Here is a 21,274-nt window from a genome sequence, read left to right as displayed (position 1 = left end):
GCAGGTCAAACAACTCAAGGATGGCATTTTCTTAAGTCAAGCTAAGTATTGCAAGGATCTGCTGAAGAAATTAGAAATGGAAAAGTGTAAACCAATCACCACACCCTTCTCAACAAGCTGTCATTTGGATCATGATGAAGCTGGAATTTCTGTTGATGAAACCAAATACAGAGGACTCATAGGATCACTACTGTATCTCACTGCCAGCAGGCCAGATATAATGTTTGCAGTGTGCATGTGTGCAAGGTTTCAATCTGCTCCTAAAGAATCACACTACAATGCTGTCAAAAGGATTTTGAAGTATTTGCAAGGAAGTAAAGAAGTTGGCTTGTGGTATCCAGGTAATATTTCATTAAGCTTAACTAGTTATTCTGATTCAGATTTTGCAGGTTGCAAAATTGACAGGAAGAGTACAAGTGGAACCTGTCATCTGCTTGGATCAAGCTTGATTTCATGGCAATGCAAAAAGCAGGCTTGTGTAGCTCTTTCCACTGCTGAAGCAGAATACATTGCAACAGGGAGTTGTTGTGCTCAAGACAACAATTGAATGATTTTGGTATCTTACTTAACCATATACCTCTGCTGTGTGATAATACAAGTGCAATCAACTTAACCAAAAATCCTGTCATGCATTCAAGAACCAAACACATTGAAATTAGGCATCATTTTCTAAGGGAACACATATCTAATGGAACATGTGATATTAAGTTCATTGGTACTGATTTACAACTTGCTGATTTGTTCACAAAACCATTAGCCAAAGATAAGTTTAATTTTCTGTTTAATGAATTGGGTATTATAAATGTCAATTGTGCATAGCAGTGAAAAATTAAATCTATTTATTCGCAATTGAATTTGTTTATTTTCTGCACTGATATGCATTGATGACTAGGAAAGAGAAATTTTGATCTTTGACTGCCTGACTGACCTAGTGGGCATTAACCTCTGTACCTTTGACGGTTTTGGTCATGGTTATGTAACCGATTTGATGGTTTGGGTGCTCAATAAAGGCATGAGTATATGCATCGTGACCCTAAATATTTGTTGCACATTTTCAAAGATTCTCTGCACAAATTCAGAGCATAAAATCTTCACGCATATCCACTCATAATTGCCATATCAACACATTCATTTCTATATAAATCTGTGTGAATACTTGCTACCCACATTGGCTATTCTTTTTCTGTTCTCACCATTTGAAACCAAGAAAAGAATTCAGGTTCAACCATGGCTTCTTCTTCCAAGAAACAGAAAAATAAGGGGAAGCAAACCACCTTTCAAGGTGTGTTAGAAGGATGGTTCGCTGGAAATGAAGAAGGCATCAATGCCTACATTCATGAGACAAGCAGGAAGTAGATCAACATACCCAAAGTGCTGGATTTCAACTGGCTGAAATTTGAAAAACTGGTAGAAACAAGGGCTGTGTTGAAGCACCAGAAACTGAAAAAGATGCTGGAATTAACGGGTAATGTTTATCCTGACTTGGTTAAGGTGTTTTATACTAACCTCACATTGGATGGGAAGAATGTTGTCTCTTATGTGAAAGGAATTAAGATGAAGATCACAAGTGAGGTGTGGAACTCTGTGGCTGAAATAAAATATGCTGGATTGAAAGTAGGAAAGGGAAATACCAGTGGAATCCAAGAATTCAACAAACTGCAATATTATAAGAGTTGCATGAGAAATCCTACAGAGAGTATAAACAGGTTCCATGCAGGGCATTTGAACCTCACTCCACGCCTAGTTGCATACATCATAGCATGGCAACTGATTCCTAGAGGAACAAACCATGTTGTCTTACATGAAGAAGATCTCATTCTCCTATATTGCATCATGAACCAGATTAAGGTAAACTGGGTGTTCATTGTCAATGAACACATGCTCAAGTCAAAAAGGACAAGTGGATGGTTCTCAAGGATAAGGACCCTCAAGCAGAACATGAGGATGAGGATGAAGCTGTTCCTATGGATGATGACTCACCTGCTACCCAATCTGTACATGAGGAAGTTGCTGCAAATGTCATAGTTGCCTATCAAGCTCCAGAATACCGAGGAGAACCAATGTCTATGTTTGAGAGGCAAGTGTTGTATCGTCTTGATGTAATGTCAGCAGAACAAAGGGCATACTTTGAGACTACTCATGCAAGGTTTCAACACCTTGATGATCAGATTGAAGGGGTTCAGGCACAGCTTGCAGAGTTTTACTACAAGGATCAGTAGTCTTCTGTTTTTAATGCTGTTTTTATCATTTTTCAAATGTCTGTAATGCTGAACAATATGGTTGTATTTTTCTGGACTATTATGGTTATGGTTTCTGTTTCATATTTGCTTTCTCTATGCTTATATGCTGTTTGATGAATCCAAAGGGGAAGAAAAATAGCTGCTGAAAACTGAAACAGGGAGTTAATTCTGCACCTTAAAACCATGTCTTATGCTATGCAATATTGCTGTTTTTTTCTGGTTTAAAATCTGGTGCAGTGCAGGTGCTTAAAGCAACAAAGCTACGAGGTTAGCTATGGGGATTTGTCTCCATCAAACAGGGGGAGATTGTTGAAGATGGTTGTTGCCCCTTCAAGATTGTGTTTGATGAAGACTTATATGTACATTTCATTTGTATTTTGCTTTGCTTTAAGTATGTCTTAGGTAGTGCTTAGAGGTTGTCTAAGAGTGGGCTTTTTGCTGAGTAACTCACCTCATAACCACTGGCCATGTGATAAGAACAAGCATAAGTTTTCTTAAACTGTTTTTCACATGTTTTACAAAAAACACGTTTACTGCATAAAAATAAATCTGTTCTTTTCTAAATAAACAGATTCATTTTTAAACTGATGCCTTGGATAAGTCTTGTAAAATTAGATTCATCTGTAAATGAATAGATTCTTTTTGTCTCTGGTGCCATGTCAAGCTTAAACGTTTTCAGTTTTATCTCAGCACCAGAATGGTTGACTAAGTCTCCTCACTTAACAAATTCTCTAACTGTTTTTTAAAATAAATCTGTTCAGTTTATTTTCAATCTGTTCATTTTATAACAGCTTTAACTGTTTTTCAAAATTCTGTTATAAGTTGGTTTTCTATAAAATGAAAACTTATTTCTGAGTTAATAGTCGTTCATACATTTGCAAAAACAAGTTTTACAGCAGAGAATCAAAAGTTTACAAAGGATTAGCATTTGTTCTTCAAAGATTTCGAAAATCACAAAGTGCTTGTTCTTGGTTTGGTTCCATAAGCTTGGTGTGAGGTGCAGCTACTGTTCTAGCAATCTTACCTACTGGTTTAAGGCAGATCTTTGTATCCTCAATCAGGTGTAGTCGTTTCACTTCTTATTTCTTGTAATAGTTTGGTTGAACACTCTTCTTGATAGGTTTTCTTGGAGAGTGTGTGTGAGCTAAAATAGTTTTTTTTCAGCAAGGGTACCTAAGTTCTTGTAGGTTTCAAGAACAGTGGGAATTGTACTTGATTGTACTGTGTTTTAGTGATTTCCACCTGGTTTTGGTGAAGACTGGATGTAGCTCAGTTGAGTGAACCAGTATAACTGCTTGTGTTCATTCTCTCTCACTCTCTGCAATTTCGTTTCTGCATAATTGATAAAACAGCAAAGAAATAAATCTGTTCAATTGAAAATAAATCTGTTCTTTCTGGGCACTGTGCATACTGTTCTTAATTTCTGAAAAAGTTGTTTGAATATGACAAGAACATATATAATCTGCTAAAAGCCACTGGAACATATATAATCTGACAAGTATGGTAAGAAATTCCTTGGAAAAAAGAAACTTAAAAGGGAAAGACAAACTTAACTAATCAACTTTTTATTTGGTTGAATCATTAATTACAACATATGAACATTCTAATCAAAATTATTTGGGCGATTTCGACCTTTTGCTTTTATGCCATTGTCTGCATTATGCAGAGTTAACAATGTTATATTGAAATATTTGATTTGGTATTAGTATCAAACCTTTATATATTACTATTGAAGCATGCACTTCGAAACATTAAATAAATTTAATGATCATAATCGTTATCTAAGAATTCTAACATTTTAAATAATGTCTCATCCTTATCATTAGATGATAGGTTCTGAATAAGAAACAATGTCACAAATTTTGGGAAATACCTTTCTGTTATGTATTGTAGGAAACAGTGAGAAGATTTTATATCAGTGTTCATTTACATTTCAGAACCAAAAGTGTTAAAATTGGAAAAATTAAACAAATAAACGAAGTTACATATTTGAAGTCATAAACTGATGAAGTCTTTATATAGCTGGCATCACTTAGTATGGGTTAACCAAAACGTATTAATATTATGAGATCTTAAGACAGTGTGATGAAGTGCTGCAGAGAACTGATCAAACTTGGAGGCCAGTGCTTTGTGTCTCTAACATATGAAAGGTCTGTAAAATGGGGATCAAGAAGAGTTGCAATGGCAAACTGGTTTTCAGCAAGCAAAGCAGCGTGCTTATCTGCATATAAGGCTGCTGCAAGAGCTGCATGTATTTCTGTAAGGGGGGAAGATGTAGGATTAGAGAAAAGTGAGCGTTTTCCATTTGCAGCATGATCATGGGGTGCAAAAATTCTAAGAATATACCTGGATATCCTTTTAGAGATATTGAAACGTCCTCCATCTCTGCAATTGCTTCTTCTCTGTCACCAACTTCATACAGGGCCAATGCTCTTCCAACCCTTGCATACTCTGAGAATGCCAAGTCTTTGTAGCTTTCAACAACCTGAAAATAACAGGCAGGGATGTATGTTAAGAAACAGGACACAGTTCAAATAAGAAGAAAATAATTGAGGGAATTATGAAATTGTATTATTTGCAATGCATAGGGAGAAGTGTATAAAAAATAAGGTTTATATATACTAATAAGCCAACAATGCTAACCAACCTCTATCTCCACTAACTATTTCTAATAATGTATATCAGATTACAGCATCAGTCAGATGATTTAACCATGGGATATGAGAATAAACTTGTTGAAACTTAGAATGTGATTTGTGATGCCACGAAATAGTTCAGGTTGAGCCAACAAATATAATTAGCTGAATGAAGTGGCAAGGTAGATGAGTTGATGATAAACAGTTCCTTGAGCTTGGAATCTTAATGAGGTGTTGAACTAAGGAGCAATCTGGGGGTGTCATTAACTGGGGCTTCTATGAACTTGATTGGAGTCCTTCACTCCAAGCCTGTGCAAAGCACACTTTTACCAGGTTTAGCAGGTGATGGAAGAAGGTACGGCAAACCTCCCATTAACATAAGAATACTGCATTTGTTTCAAACTAAACTCCTCTAATTTCCAATTCTTGGTATAAATTTTGCACAATACTCAATCTATTACGAGTACTTCATAAAATTGAGATTGTATGGTACATCTGCCTTGCTTCCAATTCAATATCCTTTCTGTTTTTGGTTCCATTATTAAAATTTGAATCTGTCAGGAGTATAGTGAAACCCCATAATGCCTACATAATGCAATAGTTATATTTAAAAAGCTACTGCGTAGCATGGCCACTGATCAAATATTATATAACTATGAAGTTATGACCAATCCTTTACCTCTCTATATCTCCGTATAAATAAATATGGCTGGCATATTCAGTTTCCAAATTGAACCTAGAATAACCCAATCACATAAATATTTGCTTTGCCCTTCCGTTTCCAGTGTTCATGTGAAACAAATCTCATCTATTATTTCACTCTTAAAATTTACAAATATGGGGTTGTCATTCAGATAATGGAACAAAGTGACTGATTTACATTTCATGTAAATGATGTTGTATCCAATGAACAATGTCATTGCTATGCTAACTGAACAACATGATCATACATCAACAAAGTTGAAGAATAAGATGATAGTTTTAACTTCAAAAATTAGTATTTGTTGGTATTAGCATTACTAGCTGAAAATTTTTACTGGAATAGCACATATCAATTTCTTTTCAGGCAATTCTATTCACAAAAGGTGGATTTCCCACAAAACACTTTTTTCGTTGAAATGATTTATTTCTCAATTAAGGTTTTGATCAGCCAAGACAGAGATACAACTCAATCTTGCTGATAAAAAAAGGAAAAATATAAAAAGATACAACTCAATCTTAAAGTGAACACACACTTTCAGGGGAATCTCAATAAATGTTATACTTTTCTCATAAAAAGAAGATAAATGAAGAACATAATAAACAGTTCTATCATAGATTCATGGAAAGCCTGAGATCATCATCAGACTCATCACTACTCTGAAATTCAAAAGTAGTAACCTAAATGGAGTAATCTGAATTAGCTATCAAGAAGTACATACATTTTACTCATTAAGACCCTCTGTTAGCTCCTAGTTTTTCAAAGAGTAAACAGTCTATGCACTGTGCTATCTAATCAGAGATCATAATGCAGAATAAGTTTATTGATTTTTACTTTAAAAGTCGTAATACCACATTTTTTTCATTGTGTCTGATAATGTATAGAAATTAAATAGCTTTCAAAACGTTATTTGTTTTTATCCTTTTTTAGTGTGCAAAAACAATAATAAAAAAGTAAAAAAATACTAAAATAAATAACAATTTAAATGAATACAGATTAAATCTGAAGAGCGGAAATGCATAACCCTAACCCATATAATACTAAGAGTAGTTTGGAAATGAAAGAACAAAGGAAAGCTAAATAAGTGCACATCATAACCTGAGAAAAGTAACCAAGAGCTGCAGTAAAGTCGCCCTGAGCCTGCAATTCCCTCCCTTTCTCCAACAAATCCACTGCTTGAGACACTCTCTGTGAAACTAAAGCACTTGCTTCTCTTTCAGCAGCACTTAGAGGGTCATACATTGTGGCAGCATATGAAGAAGAAGACCCATGTTGAAATTTATCAATAATTGCACCGTTACCATCCCCAAAGCTGGGAACAGGAAGAAGAAGGAAACTAGATAGGGGCAGAGAGAAGAGGAACAAACGCCTATTTGGAAGTTGAAGAACTCTGCTCTGAGAATTATAGATTTTGGTTTTGGGGTTCCGCAGAGGAAGATGGGAAATGGGTGTTCTGCTGCATGCAACCGCCATAGTTGTGTTGTTTTGTGCTGTGTTGTGAGTTAGGAACCAAAGTCTAATCTAAGGAATCTCCGAAACCATAACTGAAGTGAATTAAGCGCGTGAGATGAGATATTTTGGACTCCTTATCAAATAAATATTCAATGGTTAACAAACGATTCAATCTTGTATTTTACAAGTTGGTGCTATTTTATTTTAGATATATTTCAATTACTCTATAAATACAGTGCTTTTTAACAGTTTATAAATTATTTGATCCAAGGCAGAAGATCTAATTATAGAGTGGTATAATGTATGGAATTGAGATTTATTTGTAAGTATTTCAAAAAATATTATTTTTTTTTAACAAATACTCATTGTATTATTTGAATTGAATTGAAATTTTAAATGTAAATCAATCGCCCATTTATTATTAAAAGATGTGACTCCCTTCGAGTCTGAAAATTTAGTATTTGTTCAATGACCAAAACTATGTTCAAACATATTTGCCGTTCAATTGTAAATTACCGTTTAAAATAAATTTCGTAGCTTTGATAATAAATTTTAAAATTATAGAAAGGATAATTCTCTATTAATTGACAGTATTAAACTGTTGATATTATTCACTAATAAAAGATATCTTTAATAATATAACTTTTAAGATAACTATTATAAAAGTAAATTAATGTATTATGTATGTCAAATTGTTATTAGATAACAATAAAATAAGAGTTTTACAATATCAGTTCCTGTATTATTTATCATCTTTAGAGTTTAATATACATGCTGTCGTTACCTAGACATTATATTGCTCAAGGACAGCCACATCAACATTATATTCAATTTTTAGTGGTATAAATACTATATCAGATTATATCTACAATCTTTTTTTTCTAATTTCCACGTCTATATATGCTATTAAATATGACTCAGACAAACAAAAAATCCACAGAGAAAATAAAACTGCAGACAACCAACCATCATTATATTACATCTAATATTCAAGAAAAAACAAACCCTGAAAATTTTAAAAAAATTGGCTTCCTATGATTCTAGACAACCAGCAAAGTATGTTCAGATTCTTAAAATGGATGCAGCGCCCTTCTCTTTGAGATCCTCATTCTTAAAATGCAGGTTTTTAGTGAAATAGTTTCTTCAAATCAGCAACAACTACTTGTAGATGCATCAGATTGGGGTGGCCTGTCCTTAAAAATGTTATTTCGTACACCCTTTGAGCCATCGGCTATGAGGCTAGGTGTATCCAAAATCTGCACACACTCAAGGGAAAAAAATAAACAAAGCAATATCATGGTTATCATTAGCTATTGGTCATCACAATTCAAAAAATACAATTCATTTCAATGTATCACCTAAAACTAAATTTTCTGTTGTTCTCAACCTGTGTCTATTATATCTATAAATCATCAGGCATTAAACTTGTGAAAAAACTACCCTTTTGTGTCTATTATATTTGTTGGAGATCCTACATCGATTAGAGATAAAGATATTTCATAACTGATAAACAAAAGCTCCAACTGGTAAACGATTGGTTGTGATGGTATGGCAAAGATAAACTGACACAAAAGTTAGAAAGTTGTAGCTATTAAGAGGTCTTCCATATAAGAAAAGGAGTCTATTCTCAACTGGAAGTTAAGAGGTCTACTTGCCAAAGTCTCGGTTGAAAAGTAGTGTAGTGGACATTTTTCACTTTACCTATAAATATGTATACACAACACTACATCTTAGACTATGATCTTTGAACTGTTTCACTATCTCCTTGCGAACATGCTTGTGGTGTTCAGGTAACCTATAAAGTTGATCAAAGGGTGCATGGAACTGACAATTTCCATCCCCAGATACTTTGACTTCACATAAATTTGTCTTGTGCGTGGGACTATATATTTGTTGGGCTTATTAGGTCACCCGCTATCGGACCATTATCGAACCACCTATAATATATAGTCTCACGCACAAGTTGGTAGCATCGGCGTGAGGGGGATGTATTGGAGATCCCACGTTGACTAGAGATTAAGACATTTCTTAGTTTATAAGTAGGTGCAAACCTCACCTTATAGCCGGTTTTATGAGGTTGAATTAAGCTTAAAGTTCACTTCTTAATATGGTATCAGAGCCATATATAGTTTATCCTAGTGAATGTTTATGTTGAGCCTATCATGTCACCAACTATCGGCCGCTATAGGACCACCCATATATAGTCTCACGCACGAGTTGGTAGTCTCGGCGTGAGGGACGTGTGTTAGAGATCCTACATCGACTAGAGATAAGAGAATATTTCATAGTATATAAGTGAGTGCAAACCTCACCTTATAAGCCGAATTTATAAGGTTAAGTTAGACTTAAAGTCCATTTCTTAATAATATCTATATATCTAAATCAAACATTTTTTGTGTTCAAATCACACACACATAGAAAGGGTAAGGAAAAAAAATTACCATAGCCTTTTAAATAATAGTAGCATTTTTACATGCATAATCTGGGTATGTCTCTTAGCATACCTTCAAAACAAGCTCTTCAAAGCATTGTTGAACGTTAACTCGAGTTTTAGCACTGCATTCAGTAAAAAGGCAGCCATATTGCCTGGCGAAGTCTATTCCTTCTTTCTTTGTCACAACTCTATCACCCTCCTGAAAAACAAATGTCACCATTATGGATATCCAAGCCCTCTAATGGAACACAAGCAATGACTATTCAATAATACGATGCACAAGATAGAACAAGAAAAAATTAGGACATGTAGCTGACAAGACACTTGCAAGAGTTTAAGCTAGATTAGTATAGTTGAGCGGCCAAAATGGGGTCCATGCAATTCAGGATCTGTATTTCAATAAATACCATAAAGAAAAGTATTAAACCTGCCTCTTTGTCTTGTTTTCAGAACATTTCTATATAATTTCCACTAGTGATATCCAACAATCATTTTTTAACATTACTTTAAGTAAGACAAGCAAATATGCTAGAAGAACCACAACCAAAAAACACAAAACACATTAAATTAAGACAAGTACTTTAGAACAAAGGAGCTCACAAATTCCTTTGTAAATATGTAATAGACACTTCTCTACAAAGACATGCTGACACCCTTCTATAATTTGAGTTTAAATCTAACTTAACTTTACAAAATCAACTAGTTAACACTAAATCTATTTGTAAGGTGAGATTTGCACTCTTGCACTAACCACATATCATTGGTCATTGTGAGGTGTCCAACACACCTCTTCATATTGAAAATTAAATATCTTTGAGTGTGACGTTTGAAGGACTGAACCTCTGTAGTTGACCCGGATAGATAGTGAGTGACCCAATACATCAACAATAATCTTCAAGATAAACTCTTAATACCATTTTATAATTTGGATTTAGGCCTCATTCAACTTTACAAAATGGTCTTATAAAATAATAAAATTTACATTCCACTAATAAACTTTATTTTAGCCATACCATTGGTCAATAAAAGATCTCCCACAACCCCTAGTGGATGACAAGGGGAAAAAACTACGTTCTGTAACACATGGAAGGAAGGAAACTTTTAATTAAAACTAGGGTACTAAAGCCCATTATAAAACACAATGACTCCCATAAACAGAAGAAAACAGTAGCAAATGATTTTGCCCCTTACCCTTGCAGAAAATCTCAATAATGAAGAGAAAAAAATCTGGTTCAAAGACATTTTATCCACTAAACATAAATGTGTTAAAAGATATTTGATGTTATTTTCTGTGGAAAAATTTCCTCAATATTTGAATTGAAATGGAATCCAAGGTCTCAAGAAGGAAGAAAACTTATACTGGACAAGCATTGATTAGGAACAACTCCCGCATGGAAATTCAACACTATATAATGGAAGCATACGATTGTAAACCTCTTAAATAAAGATACCTTGTCGACTTTGTTTCCAACAAGCATCTTGATGCAATCTTGATTTGTTGAATAAAGGTCTATTTCCTTTGACCATATATCAGAAAGATTTGTAAATGTATCTCGCCGGGTTACATCATAAACTGTATCAGTTAGAGGAACAAAATTAACAGCTAATCCAAAAGTTAAATTTCAACACTACATTAGCTTGGAAGGAGCACCTCCCGTCCAAAGACCATTAAACACATTACATCTAATCAGATATCCAGCCATTTTGGTGGTGAATCCAACAAATTAGAGAATGAAAATTGAAGTTTGGTCATTGAATTATCACTAATCAACTAGATGACATCAATTCACTAACAAACCAACTCATTCCAGGATTATTCACTAATATTCATACCAGCGCTCAAAGCAAATCTTCACAGGCAACATGAAAGATATTCAACTCTCCCAATAAAGCAATAAAATTTGGATTTGATTATAATAGACATAGATACAGTATGCTGAGGAATCAGGATCACTATGTCACCACATGAAGAAAAAAAATTAATGATGGATGAAATAAGAATGCGATTCCATAACCTACCATGGCAAAGTTTTGTCTTTAACTCCTCCCAGCAAGTAACTGACTAGCTCAATACATAAAACAGAACATGCTAGATTACCCCGAGATTAAGGTAATATTTGTTTTTTTTTTAAAAAAAACAGCTTACATCAGTCTTTAAAAAAAAGCCAAATCCAAATTTAAATAAATAAGTATTGGTTTAATATTTTATTTCAATGCATGTAAAAATGACAGACCATTAAGGTGAAGTATAAATATATGCTATTCGAAGTGTAGACACTGAAAACCATACTTGTTATTATCCTTTCACTGAAAAAAAATGGGAAAGATTTCACTTTACAGGAATTCACCGTAAGACAGTACCAGCGTAACAAGAATGTGAACACTGAACAACATATCCTAGAATACATTGTAGTCCAGGGTCCAATTCAAGGTAATTCACATTTTCACCAAGTCCAGTAAATGCACAATAAGGGAAGAGGGAAAGCAAAATGATGGAAACTGGAAACTTGCCCATGATGATTCCTTGTGCCCCTCGGTAGTAAGAACTTGTCAGGGTTCTGAATCTCTCCTGACCAGCTGCATTATATACATATATACACATGTATAAAAAAAACAGAGTCAGTCAAATATGGTATTGTCCACAATAACTCTAACCAGGCAAAAATCCTCCATGAGTGAATAAGCAAGAGCTTCAACAAAATGAAACAATAATTAAGAAATGACACTATATGTGAATACCAGTGTCCCAAATTGCAAGCTTAAGCTTTTTACTCCCCATTGTCACATATTTGACTTTAAAATCAACACCTGCAGGAGGCAGCATCAATTGAAATAAGACGCCGAGGTGCAAAGAAATGGCTATTGTAATATAGAAGTCAAAGGAGAAATAAAAGGACCAATAGTGGGGGAAAGATCTTCAAAAGCATCAGTGGTGAAACTGAGAAGAAGACTACTCTTGCCAACCCCAGAGTCTCCAATCATCAACAACTTGAACAAATAATCAAATTCTTGTGTCCCCGAACTCAAATCCATCGCACTCAACTGAATCAATCACACGCGTCAAAAACCCTTCATCACCGACAAAATAAGAATATAAATTGATTTCAGTTCATGATGAAAAAGAAATGTATCGAGGAATTTGTGAATTACCTAACGAATGAAATCCAAAGGAAAAAACAAATTGAAGAAGATAGGTTAGCCCAAAAGTTGCGAATTAGACATAAAAAGGTGTGTGCAATTCTGTTTGTGTCTCCCGAGAATCTCCTTCTGTTAAGAAAATCACTACTGTTGTTATTTACTTCACCAACAAGCATAACTGAAATTGAAACGACACTCTTTATTTTTCACTCAAAAAACTTATTTTTTTCTATAATTTCTAGAACACTTAAAATTATAACTCATAATTACTATTTAAATAAAGACTTTTTAATAGTTTTAATAGTCACTTTTCGTACACTAAGACTGTCTAATTGGTATTATAAATGTTATTTTCTAACCAAAATTCATTAGTTATATACTAAAGCATAAATCATAAATGGAAAGAAGATCGCACCTAGATGAATATCAATTTACAACATGTAAATCGAATATCAAAATAATTAATTATATACAAAATTTCTAAATCCTAAACTTATCCAAAGCAGATAAAAAAGAAAACAAAATCTATATTTATAAGATTCGTTTACACCCACAAATACATATTAAAATTCAAAATAGATAAAGAGAATTTTTCAAAAAGATTTGTATGAATAATTTCTGTGAGATTCTCTTCTTAGTGTAATACTAGTGTTATATGTAACTGTCCACAAATATATTGGTGGAATAACTACTCTCTTAACACTTCTTTGAACTAAGATCAAACAAAGATGGTGGGTGGAAAATAGGTAATGTGATCTGCAGATCAGTTAAGCAAGAGTTACTATCTCTAAATTTACCTGATAGGGGTTAAGTTTGATGATGGAGATAAAAAAGAGTTAGACAAATCAAGAATCTTGACTAGTGCAACATTACAATAGTAAGACAATGTTTGTTGGGTCTACTAGATAAAATATTCATAAAATTATAGGTTGTGTATGAGAATCATTCATCGACATGATGTGGAATCGAAGGTAACCCATGACATGATATATACCATGAAAGTATATGTGTCCACCTGTCCTGAATAACACATATTCATTCATGTGGGCAAGATTGGAGATCTACCATCTAACACTTAGAAAATGTTACATATGAGTGAGTTTCTCCCTCCTTCTAAGTCAAAAAACAAAATATCTTTCAGTTCCATACAAATCATATTATTCATTTCTATATAACTAAATATCATTCATTTTTTCTCATAAATTAAAAAAATTAAATATAAATTATCGAACAATTGGTTGAGATCATATTCTCTTTATAGTCCTATACTAACTACCTTTCCAAAATTTCACATGAAAGTGAATAAAATGCTTCTGATCCGGTGATGCTAATCAGCTAATTTGTTCATGCTGCCGTACAAGTACCTGATCTTAAACAGAATGTCTAATTCAAACACGAAAAGAGTGGCTGTGAAAGTTACTTTTTTTATTTTTTTTATACTGCCATGAACTAGCATTATACAACATAAAGTTACTACAAACATAGTAAGACATCGCATTTACAATAATCAAGAAATTGTTACAAGCAGCAAAGTCTCCCCACCCCAATCCAATGCACCAAGAGCTTACGGCCAGAATCATTTTTTCTGTCATCTGGTTTTCATGTATAAAGAATGGACCAGAATCTTTTGGATAGTTTGTGCTTCAGAGTCCATATTGAAGTCCATCCACGAACGACTGGTGAGACAGATATTTTAGTTCTGTAGCTATTTACAAATTCAACTCAAATGAGTCTCATTCTTGGAGATCCACCAGGTGGTGTATTGGCTTTGTACCGAGATGTTTCATGCCGAGGATCAAGAGTCAACGTGGCATTTGACCTTACAGGAAATGAGCATGCGTCATTCAAAGTGTAACTACTTTGTCCCATTATTGTATAAGCTGGATGAGGAGGAGAAAAGAAACAGCTCTGGTGCGTTGGCCCATACCGTCGCAATGGACTTGAAGAGGGAGATACAGGTAAAGATGTGATCATTCTTGTGCTATCTCTGAACAAAGGGAATCACAAAAGAATTTCAAGATCTAAATCCGTTCCTTAATTATGGTTAATAGGTGGATATTTTACCTTGGACTTCTTAACGCACGTGGGGCTGCAAGAGCTGGCTTTGATGCATAATCTCCATCGAGGGAAGTTATACTTGTTCGGTTCGAATGGGACTCTAACACAGGCTGCAAACAGATAAAAATGATGAAAACGTTAACTCTTAACATTTATTCAGAAAGTCCAACTTTGAAACCACATTATTCAGGGCAAGAAATGTGTGTTAAATTTTAGAAATCTTTATTTTGTTTTTGTTAGAAATAGGCCCGAGACATGTAACAGGGAGGTAACATACAAGCAAAAGAGTCCTGGTTGGGGTTTGTTCCCCAGATCAACTAGTTTCAAAGGAACTTGGTGTGTTCCTAATATCATGCATTCATGCTTTAAATTTTACGAGAATTTGGACAAACTGACATCACAAGTTTATTAATCTACAAAATGAACCTTATTTGAAAAAGAAAAATCTTGACTAAAAAACTAGTGGGATCCTCCACATAATTCTGACAACATTTAAGTCCCCTGTAATATCTACTCCACTGCGATGGTCTATTCATATATTTTCCTTTTCACTCAAAACCAAGGAATGACTTCCTTTGTTTATTCTCCAACTTCAACTTTTTCTGGCTTTTCTGCCATACGAACTTAACCAATACATGTGATATGCATCAAAACAAGTCAACATCATTCAAAAGCAGGAAGAAGATCAAATTCCAAAGGAAATGTATGCAGCCTAAGTTATAAACAAACACAACAATGATGTGGACAACCAATTAGGGGAAGGTTATTATACCACTTCATTTACTTTAGAGCTTAATAGTACTATACATAAGATGGAGTACAAAATGCATCTACATACATGACTGGAAGACCTAAACAAGCCAATATATGATATCCAGACATTGAATCATAGTGATTTGGCATATAGATAATAACTAAGTCTATTGATATATCAAGTATTTGTGCATCATCTTTATATATAATCAAATACTTTATAACATCTTCAGTCATCCAAATTTCAGGACAATTGCAGCATGCCAGGAACTAGTATGTAAGAAGTAACACAACATATCAAAGAAAATAAATATATAGCCAAGACTGTGTACCGGTGTCCGGCTTCCATCAGACACGTAAGGGAAAGCATCTCTAGTTATGCTGACATTTGCAGCTTTTGTTGCTGATTGATCTTGAATGAAGGGATGGTGGTCTAGTAACTTTTGGGCCGTTGGGCGAGCAGATGGGTCTCTTTGTAAGCATAACTTGATGAAATTTTTTGCATCACTGGAAAGATGCTCAGGGATTTCTGGCATATCTTTGCTGTTCCCAATTTTAAATATGGCAGCTACCTATTCAATCCAACACAACAACAAAAATTAGCCATTCATATTCATCAAACAGAATCATACAAGTAAAGGCTAGTTCTGAAATATCAATTATCTTACCCCTTCATACTGACTCCATGGAGGTTTAGATGTTGCCATTTCAATAATTGTGCATCCCAAGCTCCATATATCAACCGGAAGACTATAGCCATTTGTATTCATCACAACCTAAAAGGGAAATATCATTAGAAAGTGGTTACGGTGAGAAAGAAGAGAAGAATATGCTGACTTAAAAAAAAAATCAACATTGCAGAAGAATAGGAAAAACAACTTACCTCAGGTGCCATCCAGTATGGACTTCCTTTGAATGAAAGCATTGAGGCAGAAGAAGTTATCTGGTCAAGAACCATAAAATGTCAGAGATAATGCATTAAAAATGAATAAAAAATACAAAATCATTGTTTAAGCTCTCTAGATTACATTTTCTTTGTAGCAGTAAAATAAAATCTAGTAAAAAAATATAAAACACTTCAGAGAAACAGAGTTTGTGTTTGAGGGAGTGGAATGCATCGTGTAAGGGTGAGATACTGGGAGTACACGTATGTGAGATGGAGCGTGTGCATCCAACAGAGAGGAGATGTCTCTGCTACTAGGAATCAGTATACTTGCTACTTTTGACCTTGAGCAAGCGAAATAATTTTAAGTAACAACTCTCACCTAATTTTACTATCACATGCATAATTAATTATTTTTTCTAACAAAACAGTAGATGTAGTTCACTTTTGAAGTGAGCTAGAAGCAATTTGTTGTTTACAGGATAAGATGAACATACATGTTTAGCCATTCCAAAGTCAGCCAATTTGATTTCACCATTAGGATCAACTAGAATGTTTGCCCCTTTAATATCCCTGCCAAAAGGAAACCACGTTGATAATATGAAAGAATAAAGAAGCTTAAATGCAATGTTATAAATTGAGTAGGAATAACAGATTACCTGTGTACCGTATTTCTTCCATGCAGATAGGCAAGTCCAGAGACAATCTTCCTGGTATAATTTTGAATAACAGGTTCCTTAAATGGACCATACTCCTGAAGTAACTTTTGGATAGAACCACCAGAGACAAATTCCAAATATACGGAAAGTGATTCTTCTACCTGAAAATGGCATATCTATAAGTTATATACATGATGGTGGAAACTCTTCAATTTCTCTTTTCTGAGTGCACACAGGTGTATTGGGTATATACAGTTTAAAATGATTTTAAACTTTGAATGTTGTAGCATACCAGTTCGCTCCCGTAGTATTGAACAATATTAGGGTGTGAAAGTTGATTTAGCAAATTTATCTCCTGTAATCAAATAGAGAATTTGTTAAAACCTCGTGGACTACAATATCATAATTGGACATATTAAAGCAAACTCCAACACAACAGTACAAAGAGCTGCAAAATTACTATATAATGTGTTAGAGCATCATGTTTAAATCTAGATAAAACATCAGATTACCTGGTTAAGTTGTTTGAGGCACTCTCTTGATGTTTGATCATCAGAGACAACCTTGACTTCTTTTATTGCACACATCTGCCCATTTTCACTGTCGAACGTAGGAAGTGGAATATAAATGGTTTCAGTAATTTGTACAGAACATGGACATTGAGTCAGAGAGTACACACTCCAAAAGATCAATGATGAAATAACTACGTACATATAATAGAACTATAATTGTTGATTTGAAAATCAAAGGAATAACTACTTCGTAATTTATTTATTATACTTTAAACTCAGCCATTAATTTTTCAATCAGTGGTAATAACTCTACTTTGATTATTGGTCATGCATTACAAACATGGGGTAGCAAAATCACAAATTCAAACACTGCAAATTATGCATGCCATTTCCAGGTTAACCCAAAATAATATTGACAGTAAATTTCCTTTATTTGACGGCTAAAAATTAATAAAGTTAGTTACCTATTGAATCCCAGATACACATGCCCAAATGTTCCTCGTCCTAGAAGCTTTCCTTTTCTCCATTTGGACACATTGCTGGTAGCATTTTCCAACAGTCCATTTGGTCGTGTGATGGAATTGGAAAGCACAGAAGAAGGACTAGTTGGAGAGCCAGGAGGAAGAGGCAACGGATGACACTCACTCCTTCTCTCGTCTTGCTTCCCCGTAGGAGAGTCAAGACTCAAAGCATGCAACCTTGGATGAAGCGGTGAGGTAGGACTAGTAGGTCCTCTTGACCCAGGGCCAGGACTTTTTGACCTCACATTGAACCTCACCTCATCTTGTCCTCTGCACAATAAACAAAACATGAATTAGTTCATCACCAGATTGGAAAAACGCCCTGAACATTCCATATTCGCTCTGTTCCTCACACCATCAGCACCAAGAATTACATATTATAATCTCAACCATTTGTCACAGACACATGGCCTACAATTCCTAACAACAAAGGTTTCCTAAATCGATTTTCCGCAGTGATTTCATCCACTAAGTCAAGACTTATGGGTTCTTTACAACTGTATCACCTTCATATGTCTGCAATTTCCTACTCCGTCCAAGATTACGACAAAGGTTTTAAATTATGATCACAATCATTATCCTAATATTGCAAGAAATTGCAGTTAAACGCGACTGAAATGACTACGATTGAGACACCCGAAAACCTTGAAGTTGCAACTGAAACCGCGGTGTCTAACCCTTTATGCAACTAAACCACGATCTCGACCACAATCTAAACCCCCCCATAATAACAAGAAAATTCAAAGCAAAAATTAGGGAGAGGAGGATCTAAGTGGATAACTATCTATCTCTGAACAAAATTTTCCATACACACACACATATTTATATATAAAGAACAAATTGTCACTTTTCAATCACAACCGAGAAAGAACAGAAACAATCTTTAACAAAAAAATAAGCGGCAATTTTTTTTTTCCATTTTTTTTTTTAAAAGGAGCCAGAGGAGAGAGAAAGAAAAGGGAATGGATCAGTAATCAGTGTACTTTACGCGATCAATGATGGGAAATGGTTACAGAACTACTACTCTACGAGACACGGTGCCAAAAACCGGGGAAGGAAGGAATCAGAAGCGGAACAACCTGTTGGCATTAAAGTGAGGCGAAATTTGGTGATCGTCGAAGGAGGTGGAGGAGCTGACGCTGGAACCCGACACCGAGAGAGATCCAAACGTTTGAATTTGATCGGTGTGAGTGTGCGTGGGACGAGGCAACGGAAGCCCTTTGAGCTTGTCGTCGAAGCTCTTGGGCTTCTTCTTGTTCTTCTTACTCTTACTGAGCTGAGCCCTCCGAACGGCGACCGGAGATTTCATGAAACTCAACGGAAACCCGGCACGTGGCTCTTCGTCCTCCTCCTCCTCGGGCTCCTCGTGGTCCTCCTTGGTCTTGCTCCACTTTCTACTCCACCACGCCGGCATTCTAATGACGTTCCCGAATTTCTGAGAAAGAGAGAGGAAAGAAGGGTTTTTATGTGATGACTTGAGTTATCGTTTTGTGAGAAAAAAGAAAGAACCAAAAAGGCTAGTCCTCAAAGGGGACACACCCGGTGGGGGTGGTTGGCTTACAACAACAAAGATAATAGAAAATTGGAGTAATTATTAAGTCACTGGATGCCACAAACGACCGTGTTTTGCTTTAAGTATAACCCGTGTGCCGTGTTTTCGTTTTTGTTATTATCTCTACACAGGGACCAGTTTCAATTCACTTCACTAACATCAAATAAATTACATTTACTCCCATATATTATTGCACAAACACGTGTCCCACCTTTAATTTTAATTTTAATTTTAAAATACTAATTCAAAATTATAATTTTTTTATCATTTCTATTTTTATTTTAATATTTAATATTTATCCACTGTTATACACACACTTGAAAAACAATTTTTTCCAACCCTCCAAAAGTGCATTCACACACACACACGAGTATTTATCCCGAAAGCGATGAGAATCCACATTGGTGATTGTGCGCTGCTTCAGTTCTCACGCGCTTGAAGAAAAAAAAACAATTAATGGTGCAGTTTTTGAGAAAAACCTTGTATTTGTATGGAATCTTTTAATCTTTTACTTCATATTTTTAAAATGTTAATATTGTGTGGTAAATTTATCTGTACGATTCATTGGCAATTTTCGAGTAGAAAACAAGCAGTGCTGGTACCAAGTTGAAACTTTATACTATTTATTTTTAGATCCATTTTTTTTTTCTTGGGTCCTACTAAAGGCTAACAAGTTGGTAGCAAAGAGTGAAGATTGGGATGGGGACAAATTAGGGGAGGTCTTATTATGAAAGGATTATGTTTATCTTTATTTTATTTTGTTTAGAAGATCCAATCATAAATGTACACATATTTCATCTTACTCTCTCACTCACTTTAATGTGACAATGTCTATGTAGTGTATCAAACACCCCCAAACCTTATTCTCCCACTTTTAACCTCATTTTTTTGTTAGTATTACAAACAAAGAAGATTAATATGTATTATTTTATTGTATTTTATAAAACTATTAAAGATCAATTAAAAATAAAAATATTTTACAATATATAAATAAAAATTGAAACACGTTTCACAAGTGAGTTTTATTGAGTTAGTTTTAAGAATCACTTATTAATACATTATTAAAGTCATTTAAAATTTATCTTAATTAAAGATTGTTATTGATTTGTTATATTATTTGGACCCTTTTTGAATCACTATTTAATCATCAATGATATATAGATCTACACACGTGTTGACAGGTCTTGAGAGTAATGTGTTAAAGATTTTATATCAATTAAAAATAAAAACATTACATAATATATATATATATATATAACTTCATCTTATGAATATGTTTGATAAAATTAAATTGAATTTAAAATTTATTTAAAAATTAAATTTTTAATTAAAATGAATATTATGTGAAAATTTTGTTTTGATGAATCATCTATAATTATGATAACGAGAAATATGTGTGAGGAGTGAGTATAGTCTATTGTGGAATACAATACATCCTCCTTGAGCAAAAAAACGAAATGGAAAAGTCCCTTTTGAGTTAGATTTTTATTCCAAAGAAAAAAGTAGGGTCCTTCTCTGAGAAACACATGTGGTACCATTCGTGTCATCCCATGCACGTAACGTGAAATTAATTTAATAAAATATTATTTGTTTGATAAAACTTTAAATAAAATAACACTTTTGATGTTACCCATTATGCCGCCTACATATGGATAGCGTGATCGAAATCTCGAAGATTCATCTTTTGTTGAATGTGATATTTACACGGGAGAAAGTATAAGCCAAAATGATTTACA

At 34.3% G+C, this 21,274-nt stretch overlaps 3 protein-coding genes across 4 annotated transcripts; all 3 read right to left on the bottom strand.

Annotated features, from left to right (window-relative positions):
- Nucleotides 1–4,097: 4,097 nt before the first annotated feature.
- On the bottom strand, nt 4,098–7,182 carry LOC137812484 (uncharacterized). The gene is made up of 3 exons (XM_068614473.2): nt 6,675–7,182; nt 4,587–4,725; nt 4,098–4,497 (listed from the first exon to the last, which is right to left on the bottom strand). The coding sequence occupies exons 1-3, from the start codon at nt 7,047–7,049 to the stop codon at nt 4,313–4,315; spliced, it is 699 nt and encodes a 232-aa protein (XP_068470574.1). The 5' UTR covers nt 7,050–7,182; the 3' UTR covers nt 4,098–4,312.
- Nucleotides 7,183–7,980: 798 nt separating this feature from the next.
- Nucleotides 7,981–12,779, bottom strand: LOC137812482 (ras-related protein RABC1). 2 transcript variants are annotated; one of them, XM_068614471.2, is made up of 7 exons: nt 12,613–12,779; nt 12,360–12,504; nt 12,202–12,270; nt 11,974–12,039; nt 10,914–11,035; nt 9,533–9,661; nt 7,981–8,284 (listed from the first exon to the last, which is right to left on the bottom strand). In XM_068614471.2, the coding sequence occupies exons 2-7, from the start codon at nt 12,493–12,495 to the stop codon at nt 8,177–8,179; spliced, it is 630 nt and encodes a 209-aa protein (XP_068470572.1). In that variant the 5' UTR covers nt 12,496–12,504; nt 12,613–12,779; the 3' UTR covers nt 7,981–8,176. The 2 variants fall into 2 exon arrangements, with proteins under 2 accessions (XP_068470572.1, XP_068470571.1); XM_068614470.1 differs by having other exon boundaries at nt 12,360–12,531; nt 12,613–12,776.
- Nucleotides 12,780–14,004: 1,225 nt separating this feature from the next.
- Nucleotides 14,005–19,594, bottom strand: LOC137812483 (mitogen-activated protein kinase kinase kinase 3). Its single transcript, XM_068614472.2, has 11 exons — nt 19,066–19,594; nt 17,930–18,256; nt 17,466–17,553; nt 17,246–17,308; nt 16,954–17,114; nt 16,792–16,867; nt 16,295–16,354; nt 16,080–16,187; nt 15,744–15,983; nt 14,665–14,768; nt 14,005–14,587 (listed from the first exon to the last, which is right to left on the bottom strand). Exons 1-11 carry the CDS (start codon nt 19,398–19,400, stop codon nt 14,323–14,325), a joined length of 1,827 nt encoding a protein of 608 aa, XP_068470573.2. The 5' UTR covers nt 19,401–19,594; the 3' UTR covers nt 14,005–14,322.
- Between the last annotated feature and the right edge of the window lie 1,680 nt (nt 19,595–21,274).

Source organism: Phaseolus vulgaris, chromosome 2 (genome assembly GCF_051622355.1).
Source record: "Phaseolus vulgaris cultivar YP4 chromosome 2, ASM5162235v1, whole genome shotgun sequence".
NCBI classification, from domain to species: domain Eukaryota; kingdom Viridiplantae; phylum Streptophyta; class Magnoliopsida; order Fabales; family Fabaceae; genus Phaseolus; species Phaseolus vulgaris.
This window is presented reverse-complemented; position numbering and strand designations above follow the sequence as displayed.

Bases quoted from the DNA above. Each gene is read 5' to 3' on its own strand.
- LOC137812484 (XM_068614473.2), bottom strand. From the start codon at position 7,049: ATGGCGGTTGCATGCAGCAGAACACCCATTTCCCATCTTCCTCTGCGG. The intron at 4,726-6,674 runs GTTATGATGTGC...TGTTATTTTCAG, and splicing joins CTCTTGGTTACTTTTCTCAG to GTTGTTGAAAGCTACAAAGA. The intron at 4,498-4,586 runs GTATATTCTTAG...CCCCCCTTACAG, and splicing joins ATCTCTAAAAGGATATCCAG to AAATACATGCAGCTCTTGCA.
- LOC137812482 (XM_068614471.2), bottom strand. From the start codon at position 12,495: ATGGATTTGAGTTCGGGGACACAAGAATTTGATTATTTGTTCAAGTTG. The intron at 12,271-12,359 runs GTCCTTTTATTT...TGCCTCCTGCAG, and splicing joins AGATCTTTCCCCCACTATTG to GTGTTGATTTTAAAGTCAAA. The intron at 12,040-12,201 runs GTATTCACATAT...TATATAATGCAG, and splicing joins GCTTGCAATTTGGGACACTG to CTGGTCAGGAGAGATTCAGA.
- LOC137812483 (XM_068614472.2), bottom strand. From the start codon at position 19,400: ATGCCGGCGTGGTGGAGTAGAAAGTGGAGCAAGACCAAGGAGGACCAC. The intron at 16,868-16,953 runs GTAATCTGTTAT...TCCTTTTGGCAG, and splicing joins GGAAGAAATACGGTACACAG to GGATATTAAAGGGGCAAACA. The intron at 14,588-14,664 runs GTAAAATATCCA...CCCTTTGTTCAG, and splicing joins CGTGCGTTAAGAAGTCCAAG to AGATAGCACAAGAATGATCA.